Source organism: Ahaetulla prasina, chromosome 7 (genome assembly GCF_028640845.1).
Source record: "Ahaetulla prasina isolate Xishuangbanna chromosome 7, ASM2864084v1, whole genome shotgun sequence".
NCBI lineage: Eukaryota > Metazoa > Chordata > Lepidosauria > Squamata > Colubridae > Ahaetulla > Ahaetulla prasina.
In genome coordinates, this window is record NC_080545.1 from 65,759,558 (window position 1) to 65,772,850 (window position 13,293).

General features: G+C 41.7%; 1 protein-coding gene across 1 annotated transcript in view; it reads right to left on the reverse strand.

The window, feature by feature from the left end:
- The window catches only part of ACO2 (aconitase 2), a 36,516-nt gene that overhangs the window by 14,462 nt on the left and 8,761 nt on the right, over nt 1–13,293 (reverse strand). The window contains exons 5-12 of the mRNA XM_058189668.1: nt 12,299–12,457; nt 11,828–11,978; nt 11,092–11,196; nt 7,417–7,508; nt 6,045–6,150; nt 5,355–5,512; nt 5,176–5,249; nt 1,782–1,893 (exon numbers count right to left, since the gene is read on the reverse strand). Of these exons, the coding sequence (XP_058045651.1) occupies nt 1,782–1,893; nt 5,176–5,249; nt 5,355–5,512; nt 6,045–6,150; nt 7,417–7,508; nt 11,092–11,196; nt 11,828–11,978; nt 12,299–12,457 (957 nt within the window). The remainder of the gene's footprint in view (nt 1–1,781; nt 1,894–5,175; nt 5,250–5,354; nt 5,513–6,044; nt 6,151–7,416; nt 7,509–11,091; nt 11,197–11,827; nt 11,979–12,298; nt 12,458–13,293) is intronic.

Genomic DNA, 13,293 nt, shown 5'->3' on the forward strand with positions numbered 1-13,293 from the left:
ACTACTTCAACTAAAACCCTGGCATTGTATGAAGAGAAATACCTGATTGGGAAAAGCTACTTGTAGCATGAAGTTCAAGATGAGCAAAAATTGGAATATAGGTCCAGAATTGAATAAACGATCTTAATTAAGTAAAGGCCTCTGAGAAAAGGAGGCAATTGAAATACATTCTTTTTCTAATACAGGTAGTCCTCAGTAGTTCATTCAGTGCCATATTCAGTGCTGAATATATGATGGTTATAAGAATTCCAAGCACCCCTCACGGTCATAGCATCTTAATCTGTGTGCCTAACAATCTGTTCACAATTAGGGACAGTTGTTAAATGCCCTGCGATTATGTAGTCACTATTTGCAACCTTCCCTGCTGGCTTCCCCTGCAGGAAAGATTGCAAGTCACTGGTGTAAGTCTCCCCCCTGCTTGGGCACACTCACTAGCCCCTCTGCACCAACACCAGCCATTTGCATATCCTCATGCAGCCTTCCTGGCACAGCTTCCCTGACATGCATGGCACCTCACCCACCCTCCCCAAACCCATGATGTGACATGAGTGCAATGTCACACCAGCCATTTGCACATCCTCCCTGACTCATGCAACACTCTTCACCTAACTTTCCCACTGGACAGGTCTCACACATTATCGGCCCTCCCAAGCAAGCCAGACAGGAACTATAACCAGATGAGCTACTTCTGCTTTACTGAAAGGCTATATTCTCAGAATCTGCAAGTCTGAAAGTATTCTCCCACTATTTCTTTTATAGCCTTAATGGGGAGGGGGGGGAGAGGAGAGAAGTCATCTTTCAGCTGCAGGCTGTGACCTTTTATATGACCTTTTCCTAAACAGCATATCTTCCAACTCTGACGGTCATTGCCACATACTACCCTGTTTCCCCGAAAATAAGATCCAACCAGAAAATAAGTCCCAGCATGATTTTTCAGGATCCTCGTAATATAAGACCTACCCCCAAAATAAGCCCCAGTTAAGATTGTCGACCAGATGGATGCATTTAGTATCGTACTTCCCCCAAAATAAGACCTAACCAGAAAATAAGCCCTAATATGTCTTTTGGAGCAAAAATTTATGTAAGACCTGGTGTTATTTTCGGGGAAATACATGCACCGACTTGCACCCTTCCCAACTTGCAGATTTCTCGTGCAACCCTTGATTCCCTTTCCAATACCAGTGCTTTTTAGCATCCCCTCACATCTTTCCTGACATGCATAGCATCATGCACTTACCAAACTTAGCAGCCCCCATCTCCATACACCCTCCTGACCCATACAGCACATCATGTGCACATCTTCATGCAGCCTTCCTGTCCAGACAGTGGCTCTCATGCACTCCCTCACACCCTTGTGTACCATCCCGAACCCACACATCTTGAACAAAAATTCTGACTCTCCCAGCATTTCTTATGCATTCTCTCCAACCCTCCCTTGCATCTTCCCCTTGCTATGCTTCTGTGGTCCTGGGACTTGCAAATTCCTGTCGGCTTCCCCTCTGACTATGGTTATGGCAAGCCAGCAAGAAATCGTCTTGCCTAAGGACCATGGAATTCAGTTAACTACGGCAACTGGGACTGCAGGGATTGCCATCACTAAATGACGCAGTTGTGCTTTATGCCTTCATTGCTTAGCAACAGAAATTCTGATCCCAACTGCTATCGTAAGTCAATGAGTACCTGTATACACAATGGGTTTGCATGGTTTTAGCTTTAGTGTGATATGTGAAACTATGCTAAGCAAGTTGTGTTTACTCTCATATACTCATCATATACTATACCTCTGGAGAAGTTACAAATGCATGTGTCTCAGGGTTGGCATCATTACGACCAGTAAAATTTCTGTTATAGGATGTAACAATTGTATTCTTTTCACCTTTTTTAGTATCTTTTCTGCAAAGGAAGAAAGTTTGTCCAATGAGTAAAACGTTTAGTTTGCCATAAGGGTATGAACAAATCATTGTTAACTTCCTAAAATTTATTACTACTTATTACTTCAAGCTAATGCTCCTAAAAATTCATAGAAAAATTCCTATTATATATAAAAGCTGAGTAATTGGAACAAGAAATTATCTACTCAAATAACACATTGTCTATAGAATGATGTAAATGAACAAAACCCACACAAAATCCATAGGAAGTCCTCATACCCCAAATCAAAGGGATGTTACAATCTCATCAATTCACATCTTTTTACCTTAGTTTATATTAGAAAATACATAATTTTGTTAGCAATCTAAACTCTTTTGTTCATAATTATGCTATCATGAAACTGAGATGAAAATATTTATAAAGTAGAAAGTGCAACATATATGTATAGGTTATACTACAGTCATGGCCGAAAGTGTTGGCATCCCAGAAATTTTTCCAGAAAATCAAGTATTTCTCACAGAAAAGTATTGCATGAACACATGTTTTGCTATACACATGTTTATTCCCTTTGTGTGTATTGGAACAAAACAAAAAAAGGCAGGAAAAAAAGCAAATTGGACATAATGTCACACAAAACTCCAAAAATGGGCTGGACAAAATTATTGGCACCCTTAACTTAATAATTGTTTGCACACCCTTTGGAAAAAATAACTGAAATCAGTCGCTTCCTATAACCATCAATAAGCTTCTTACACCTCTCACTCGGAATTTTGGACCACTCTTCCTTTGCAAACTGCTTCAGGTCTCTCTTATTGGAAGGGCGCCTTTTCCCAACAGCAATTTTAAGATCTCTCCACAGGTGTTCAATGGGATTTAGATCTGGACTCATTGCTGGCCACTTCAGAACTCTCCAGCGCTTTGTTGCCATCCATTTCTGGGTGCTTTTTGACGTATGTTTGGGGTCATTGTCGGGCTGGAAGACCCAAGATCTTGGATGCAAACCCAGCTTTCTGACACTGGGCTCTACAGTGCGACCCAAAATACTTTGGTAATCCTCAGATTTTATGATGCCTTGCACACAGTCAAGTGCCAGAGGCAGCAAAACAATCCCAAAAGATCATTGAACCTCCACCATATTTCACTGTAGGTACTGTGTTCTTTTCTTTGTAGGCCTCATTCTGTTTTTGGTAAACAGTAGAATGATGTGCTTTACCAAATAGCTCTATCTTGGTCTCATCTGTCCACAAGACGTTTTCCCAGAAGGATTTTGGCTTACTCAAGTACATTTTGGCAAACTGTAATCTTGCTTTTTTATTTCTCTGTGTCAGCAGTGGGGTCCTCCTGGGTCTCCTGCCATAGCGTTTCATTTCATTTGAATATTGACGGATAGTTCTTGCTGACACTGATGCTCCCTGAGCCTGCAGAACATCTTGAATTTCTTTGGAACTTGTTTGGGGCTGCTTATCCACCATCCGGACTATCCTGCGCTGCAACCTTTCATCAAATTTTTCTCTTCCGTCCATGCCCAGGGAGATTACCTACAGTGCCATGGGTTGCAAACTTCTTGATAATGTTGCGCACTGTGGACAAAGGCAAATCTAGATCTCTGGAGATGGACTTGTAACCTTGAGATTGTTGATATTTTTCCACAATTTTGGTTCTCAAGTCCTCAGACAGTTCTCTTCTCTTTCTGTTGTCCATGCTTAGTGTGGCACACAAAGACACACAATGCAAAGACTAAGTGAACTTCTCTCCTTTTTATCTGCTTTCAGGTGTGCTTTTTATATTGCTCACACCTGTTACTTGCCCCAGGTGAGTTTAAAGGAGCATCACATGCCTGAAACAATCTTATTTATCCACAATTTTGAAAGGGTGCCAATAATTTTGTCCAGCCCATTTTTGGAGTTTTGTGTGACATTATGTCCAATTTGCTTTTTTTCCTACCTTTTTTTGTTTTGTTCCAATACACACAAAGGGAATAAACATGTGTATAGCAAAACATGTGTTGATGCAATACTTTTCTGTGAGAAATACTTGATTTTCTGGAAAAATTTCTGGGGTGCCAACACTTTCGGCCACAACTGTATCAAAACTGCTTGCAGAATCAAATTGTTAGTAGCAGCTATAATTAAAAAAAAATAATGAGTTTATTTAGTTGTAAACTACTTTGAGGAGGAGACTATTCAGGATGTACACACAAATACCAGCTAATTTGAAATATAGGTAATTCTCTACTTACAACCATTCATTTAGTGACTGTTTGAAGTTACAACAGCACTGAAAAATGTTACTTCTGACCAGTTTTCACACTTTTGATCACTGCAGCATCCCCATAGTCACGTGATCAAAATTTGGGCACTTAGCAACTAGCATACATTTGTGACAGCGGTATTGTCCCGGGGTTATGTGATCATCATTTGTAACCTTCCCAACCAACTTCTGACAAGCAAAGCCAATACCAATAGCAATAGCACAATGGGCCTCTTTAATGACCACAGATTAACTTAATGAACACGGTAATTTGCTTAACAACCACCACAAAAAAAATCTTGAAATTGAGTTAGTCATGGGGGTGACTCATTTTAAGATTTATGATTGTAATAGGCTCCATTATAGTTGCAAATCAAGGCCTACTTATATAACAATACATGGATTTGTATCACATCCAAAATTGGGTTTCTCTATTCTTAAAGTACTTTAGTTTTACTAGATATTCTAAATTAGAATACATTTTTAACAACATAGACTGAATTTAATATAGGCTGTAATCTTATTTGATTATTTACACTAGGATGTTGGGCTCAGTTTAATTGCAACTAATGATATATTGAAAATTTATTTTTTAGAAATCACAACTGTCCTCATTTAGCAACTGTCATTGGTTCTGGCAAAACAATCACTAAACAAGGATCTTTGGTTGCTGCTGCTTCATTTAGATAAAATTCTATTGTGCAGTAACACCAGTATTACTCTTACTTCAGTGTATGTTGCTATCATGCACAGACAGACATTTGGTTGTAAGTGTGTACATTGATTAGAAAATGATTTTTTACTACTGTTTACTACTATTTATTATAGTTGTAATTGTAAATAATCACTTAAGTCAGTTGTGAAACAAGGATTACCTGAAATTTTTATAAGTTTCTTGTTTATTCAATTTTATTTATTCCTTTTTTTATTTCTATTTCTATTCTTTAGTAATATAGTAATATTTAGTAATATTCTTTAGTAATAATAAAAGAATAAAATGCTTATTTCTTATGGGAAATTAACATAGTTTTTTCTATATATGTAACATCTTACCTGTCCCATTGGCCTATGCAGGGCCCACATGCATTAGCAAGAACCACTCCACCAACATCACGCAAGATTTTTGACTGAAGGAGACAGAAAACAAAATTAGACATCAGACAAAGTGTTGGTCTTCAACCCAATTTTAAAAAAAGCATATTCCAACTGCAAAGAGGAAAAAGAATACTTACATATCCATCTCTTTCAATTGTGGCCCGTATCTGCTCTGAACCAGGTGTAATAGTAAACTGAGACTGGCACTTAACACCATAACTTAGTGCTTGTTTCGCCACTGCTGCGGAGCGCCCCATATCCTCATAGCTTGAATTAGTGCAGCTACCAATCAGACCTGTGCAGACAGAACAGAGACGAAATATCGCTATCAGATTCTTTTAAACTTTATCCTGCTGAAAATACTTTTTCTTCACTAGAAGAATTATCTGAATCCGTAATTTTTGCATGGCTCTAGCATTTTAGAGTAAGATTAGGGGAAAACAGCCAGTATTCTGTCATATCAATTTGAATTAAATGGCACAATGGCTACTACTTAAGAATAAATTGAAGACCTGTAGTGAATACTTTCATTTTCCAAACAGTTTAGTTTATTACTTTAATATTACTTTATTAAATCACTTTGAATATATAATCACAACAGGACCATTAACCCTATAATAAACAATGAAAAATAGGTGAAAACGTTGGTTTCGCTATAGTACAGTAAGCCAATATTATTTTTTCCAGATATTGGCATGGCAGAATCAAATACATTATGCAAAAAATGTTTAAATGTAAAAGAAATGTTTCCTTTCCACCTGAATGTTAAGGTGGAAAGGAAAGCTACCTTAAAAAGAAAAGAGTCAGTCAGATAAAATCCTACTCACCAACTCGAATATCCACTGGCCATCCCTTTTTTTCTGCCACAGAGCCAATCTCTTCTATTGTATGTGCCAGATCTGGAGTAAAAGGCCCATTGATAAGGGGTTTCAGCTTTAGGAAAGAAAAATTTAGGGAAATATTTGAGAATACACTAAAGACCATTATAAGAACACAACTGTTTTTTTGTAATACATCAATGCATGAATTGCATCAGGATATGGCATATTTTAAAATTGTTCTTACACAGCAGGGGTCTTCAAACTATGGCCCACCAAAGCCATTAATCTGGCCCGCGTGGGACCACGAGGCTGCCCCACCCAACATCGGCCCACCTACCCAGCGGCCCCCACCTGCCTTCTGGAGACCGAGGCCAAAAACGGGATGTGCAGAGGCCTTGGGAGGCCAAAAACATGCCCGTTTTTGGGTGGCAGAGTGGTTCTGGAGGCTGAGGAAGCCAAGAACGGAAGGCATGAAAGCCTCAGGAGGCCAAAAACGAGCCCATTTTTGGGTGGCAGAGTTGTACTGGAGGCCAAGGAGGCCAAAAACAAGCCCATTTTTGGCCAGCAAAGTGCTTCTGGAGGCCGAGGAGGGCAAAAACAGGCCAGTTTTTGCCCTCCCTGACCTCCAGAGTGAGAGAAGGAGGGATGGAAGGGAGAGAGAGAGAGAGAGAGAGAGAGAGAGATATGGGGACACACACATACACACACACATCCCTCAAACATCCAAAGCAGCCACATTCCTTCACTAACCTGCTTTCCATCCCCAGGAGCATAACAAATTAAAGTTTAATTTGTGTGCATTGTTTAATGGACTGCTAAATTGGCCATGACCATCCAGTCACATGACCATCTAGCCCAGCGTTTCTCAAATAGGGCTCCGTAAAGGGGGGCGCGTTTGACCTCGGCAAACAAGCTAAGCCCCGTGTTTATGTCTCTGTATCCAATCAGAGAACAACGGGAGCATCTGATTGGCTGTCCAAAACCCTTGTGACACGAGCCTGTCGGAGCCATCTTTAGTGTGGGACTGCCAGTACATGTGACTGCGCATGCTCCTCCCTTTCAAGGAGAAAAACGCCTGAAAGAAAGTCGCGCGGGGGGGCGCGAAAAATGTTTTCTTCTTCCTAGGGGGGCATGACAGAAAATAATTGAGAAGCACTGATCTAGTCACATCCACCGAGTTGGTTCGCCCAGCTCCACGCCCCACAGTCTGAGGGATCGTGAACTGGTCCCCTGTTTAAAAAGTTTGAGGACCCTTGTTACACAGGCTTCTCAGCAACAAAGATAAGGAAAAAACGAACACACATAGCACAGTCCAGATCCCTTTCTAAATCTCTTGTTATTTCTCTAGCTTTCTTCAGAAGCTACAAGAATTACTTACCTCGCTGAGATTAATTTCAATTAGCTGATCATAGGAACAGCCAGGATCAGGTTTCAAATGCTCTTGGAATTCATCTGCCACATTAGCAATTTCTGAAAATAGAAAAAGAAGAGGATAGATTAGAAAGAGAAAAACTGACCATGATCATCTGTGAAGAAAGAGCAATTAATTTTTCTAAAATTACCAAACAGGCCTCTGCCTCATCCAAAATCTGTTTGTACCAAAATATGCAAGCTAATATAAAGTACACTAATATTTATTTATTTATTTATTTATTTTATTTTATTTATTTTATTAGATTTCTAAACCGCCCTTCTCCCGAAGGACTCAGGGCAGTGTACAGCCAAGATAAAAATAAACAATGTACAATTAAAAGTAAATTAAAAAACTTATTATACAATTTGGCCAAAAGATTAAAATATTAAAAAATCTAAAAAACCCAATTTAAAACTTAAATAGAATTTAAATTCGAAATCTAGACAATTTAAGAAAGCCCCGCGCGAACAAACAAATATGTTTTCAATTCGCGGCGAAAGGTCCGAAGGTCAGGTATTTGGCGTAAACCAGGGGGAAGTTCATTCCAAAGAGTAGGAGCCCCCACAGAGAAGGATCTTCCCCTGGGGGCCGCCAGCCGACATTGTTTGGTGGATGGCATCCTGAGAAGTCCCTCTCTGTGTGAGCGTACGGGTCGGTGGGAGGCATGAGGTAACAGCAGGCGGTCCCGTAAGTACCCAGGCCCCAAGCCATGGAGCGTTTTAAAGGTGGTAACCAAAACCTTGAAATGCACCCGAAAGGCAACAGGTAGCCAGTGCAGTCTGCGCAGGAGAGGTGTTACATGGGAGCTACGTGGGACTCCCTCTATCACCCGCGCAGCTGCATTCTGGACCAACTGAAGCCTCCGAGTGCATCTCAAGGGGAGCCACATGTAGAGAGCATTGCAATAATCCAGGCGAGAGGTGACGAGAGCATAGGGCATCCTGATCAAGGAAGGGGCGCAACTGGCAAACCAGGCGAACCTGGTGAAAGGCTCTCCTGGAGACGGCCGCCAAATGATCTTCAAACGACAGCCGTGCATCCAGGAGAACACCCAAGTTGCGCACTCCCTCCTTTGGGGCCAATAACTGCTTCAACAGTCAGCTGCAGCTGCAGCTGACTGTATCGGGGTGCCGGCATCCACAGCCACTCCGTCTTGGAGGGATTGAGCTTGAGCCTGTTCCTCCCCATCCAGACCCGTACAGCTTCCAAACACCGGGACAGCACTTCGACAGCTTCATTGGGGTGGCCCGGGGTGGAACAGTACAGCTGAGTATCATCAGCATACAGCTGGTATCTCACCCCGAAGCCACTGATGATCTCGCCCAACGGCTTCATATAGATGTTGAACAGGAGGGGCGAGAGAATCGACCCCTGTGGCACCCCACAAGTAAGGTGCCTCGCGGTCGACCTCTGCCCCCCTGTCAACACCATCTGCGACCGGTCAGAGAGATAGGAGGAGAATCACCGATAAACGGTGCCTCCCACTCCCAACCCCCCCAACCGGCGCAGCAGGATACCATGGTCGATGGTATCAAAAGCCGCTGAGAGATCTAACAGGACCAGGGCAGAGGAATGACCCCTGTCTCTGGCCCTCCAGAGATCATCCACCAACGCGACCAAAGCTGTCTCCGTGCTATATCCGGGTCGGAAGCCAGACTGGAACGGGTCCAGATAGACAGCTTCATCCAGGTACTGGGGTAGCTGCCATGCCACAGCACTCTCTACAACCTTCGCAATGAAGCGAAGGTTGGAGACCGGACGGTAATTACCTAAAATAGCTGGGTCCAGGGAAGGCTTCTTGAGGAGGGGTCTCACCACCACCTCCTTCAAGGCGGCAGGGAAAACTCCCTCCAACAAAGAAGCGTTGATAATCCCCTGGAGCCAGCCTCGTGTCACTTCCCGGGAGGCCAGCACCAACCAGGAAGGGCACGGGTCCAGTAAACATGTCGTGGTATGCAGCCTCCCCAGCAACCTGTCCATGTCCTCGGGAGCCACAGGATCAAACTCATCCCAAACAATCTCCACAAGACGCGACTCTGCCCTCTCATCTGGATCATCCCAATTTCGGTCCAAGCCATCCCGGAGCTGAACGATTTTGTCGTATAGATAACCACTAAACTCCTCGGCACGTCCCTGCAACGGGTCATCCCGCACCTCTTGATGCAGGAGGGAGTGGGTCACCCGAAACAGGGCGGCCGGGCGGTTATCTGCTGGCGCAATGAGGGTGGAAGCGTAGGAACGCTTCGCCTCCCTCATTGCCACTAGTTAGGCCCTAGAATAAGACCTAACTAGTGTTCGGTCAGCTTCAGAACGGCTGGACCTCCAGACACTCTCTAGGCGTCTTCTCCGGCGTTTCATCTCCCTCAGCCCCTCGGAGAACCAAGGGGCCGGCCGAGATCTGCGCCGGGTCAGAGGCCGCAAGGGCACGACACGGTCCAAAGCTCCAGCTGCGGCCCGTTCCCAGGCCGCAACTAGCTCTTCAGCCGTGCCGTGGGCCAGGTCCTCAGGAAACGGCCCAAGCTCCATCAGGAACCTCTCCGGGTCCATCAGGCGCCTGGGACGGAACCAACGCATTGGTTCCGTCTCCCTGCAGTGGTGGGTAGCGGTCCGAAAATCTAGGCGAAGGAGAAAATAATCTGACCATGACACCGGTTCTGTTTCTAACTTATCTAATTCCAGATCATTTAGCCACTGACCAGAGATATAAATTAAGTCCAGTTTGCCTCCCCCTGTGTGCGTAGGGCCATCAATTACTTAAATCAGGTCCAAGGCCGTCATGGAAGCCTGGAACTCCCGAGCCGTCGTCGATGACAAGCCCGTTGATGGCAGGTTAAAGTCCCCCATGACTTTATAAGCAGTTCTTGACTTACAATTGCAACTGGGACCAAGATTTCAATCATAAATTGTGGCAGTTGAAAGTTGAGGGACCAACACAATTAGATACAATTATTTTTACCATTTTGGTGGCAGTCATTAAGGAAATCACAGGATCATAAATCCAAATCCATTCTCCTGAATGGAAGTTATTTTATTTGGGGTTCTAACTTCAGATGGTCATTAAATGACTAGTTGAAAGTTGAGGTAATCCAACTTTCCCTGTAGGGGTAATCCAAATCTTGACCAAATTAAATAAATTGAATTAACATAAAATATAATCACATAATAAATGCAAATATGAAAATTAACTATCTCAGCACTTTCCAATCTCTTCAAATGTTTTTCAATCTTTCTGCATTTATACACAAAAATACAAGTAATTCTAGTTTAACGACTGCCTTGTATAAGTAGCCATTTGCAGTTGCAATGCTAATGAAACAGTAACTTTGCGACCAATCCTCATCTTTACATGTCTGTAAAGCAAAGAAAAGCTGAATTAAGCTTATAAGCATAGTCCCTGTTTCACTTAGCAACCATTCTGCTTAACAACTGAGTTGCAGGTTCCAGTAGTACTTGCTAAATGAGGGCTATATGTATGCATGCATTATTATACCACTATCCAAACTGTTGAATATTCATTTTTCATCACCATCATCTCTATGAAGCAATTGTTAAACCTAACTTTATCTCTGTTTCCCAGAAAGGAGAATAGTGAAAACAAATAACAGCCTTTGGTAAAATCCGACCACTTAAAGGTCTTACCAGCACGTCCAGTCTTGGATAAATATGTCTTCATACGGTGATTGTAAGGGAAGACTGAAGTAGTTGCACCAATCTCTGCTCCCATATTACAGATAGTTGCCATTCCTGGAGTTGAAAGACATTCAGACAAGTGAAATTAGAACCCAGAGCAAATACCATTCAGAAATTAGTTTACTCACAAAACGTGTTTAACATAAAGTAGGAGGTAAGTAGCATTTTATGTATTTTAGTTAAAAGCAGTAACTCTTAAGGCCAAAACAGTTGAATTCCATCTCTGATTCTTTATAGTCATTCCTCTTCCTACTCATGACTGGTCCCTCAGGACTCAATTTATATTTAAACATTATAAAACATTTGTTTTCCTGGACAGAGTACCTCCAATTGCTAACAAATGAAACCAAAATACCACTGATATTCTCTGAATGTATTAAGATTCTCTCAAGTCAGTACTGAACTGTCTCTTGATGACAATACTGAACTGTTCTTGGTTGATTCAAGTTTGATGCAACTCAGCTTTATAATTATTTTCTAACAGACATAATAAAGGGCCAGCATACAGCAGCATTTCTTGTAACACTGCTGATCCACATGGCTTAATGGCTGTCAAGTATTTCCCTCCATAGATTACAAAAATGACGTATATTTTAGCCAGTGAAATATCACTTTAACACCCATAATAGTCCATCATCAATGATCAAACATTCATTTTCATTGATATGAAATGGTTGTTCCTCACCTGTACAAGAGATGGAATCCACACCAGGCCCATGATATTCTATGATGGCTCCTGTACCACCTTTCACAGTAAGTATTCCAGCCACTTTAAGGATTACATCTTTTGGAGAACTCCAGCCTGATAGTTTACCAGTTAATTTTACTCCTATCACCTGAAAACCACCAATGAAAATAGATTACGTCACTTAGATTTAAGTAAAAATTCAGTTTCTCAAATCTTTTGTGTAGTATTTTACAGTAATTGGAAATAAAGAAATAAGATACTTTTTGGATAAAAAAAACGATTAGTATTAAGGCTCTCATAAGTTTAGCACAGTGGTCAGTAAGAATGGGGAAATGATTAAAATTTCAGAATTTCCCCATCATAGCAGCATGTTTAGCAATGTAGCATCTCCACTTTTAAAAAATATTTTCTTGTTCATATAGTTCCATTTGCTGGATGAAGAAACATTTTTATTCTTCTCTAATTTACCTTTGGACATTTAAGCTCCCAGGGGATTCCTGCCATGACATCAACTGCATCAGCACCACCAACTCCAATACAGATGCCACCCAATCCACCACCATTGGGGGTATGGGAATCGGTGCCAATAAGCATAACACCAGGATAGGCGTAGTTCTCCAGAATAATCTGAGACAAACAGTACAATGTAATTTAAGCAAAGATGAGCAAACCAACACTTCAAAATGTTTTAAACTTCTAGTACAAAAGAGGGACCAAAACTAGTTTGTTATAATATTTCAAAAAAATTAAAACTAAATTAATCATAGAATAAACTTAACATCACAGTAAATAAAACTGCACCATCTCTTTCCAATCCGGGCTTCCTCCAGATATGGCAACTTCCAAATTCCCCAGCTAGCATGATGAAAGTTTGAGAATTGAAAGTCATGCATCTGGAAGGCATTCAGTCATTGGAAGGATTCTACTTTTCCTAATTCCTTGCAATTTTTAATTATTGTTTAACTATAATAATCCACAAAAAACAGTATAGTAAAAAATAATTAATTTAAAAGTGAAATCCAGTGAAGATTTATTTGCTTGACATTTTTCCCATCACAAACCTGTTCCTACAGAGTAACGCCAAGCAATCAAGAGGCACCACCAGAGAGGCTAGTAACCCACAGTGAACAAACAGTAACTTCATCTTGCTAACATTCAGCCTCAGCCTGTTCTACCCCATTCATGCTCTCACAACATTCAGAGACACTGGATCAACACATATATTGTTGTTGTTGTTGTTAGTCAAGTTGTATCCAATTGATCGCGATCCCATGGACAGAAGGGAACCATGCTGAGGATACTGAAGGCTGCTGAAAGGTCCAATAGGACCAGGAGGTGCTTATCTCCCTCCAATCCAGAGATAATATATCAGAGAGACTAATACTATCTCAGGTCCATGCCTTGGCTGCCCTGGAAAGATCCAGATGATCTGCTTCTTCTAGAGTGAGCTATAGCTGAACTCC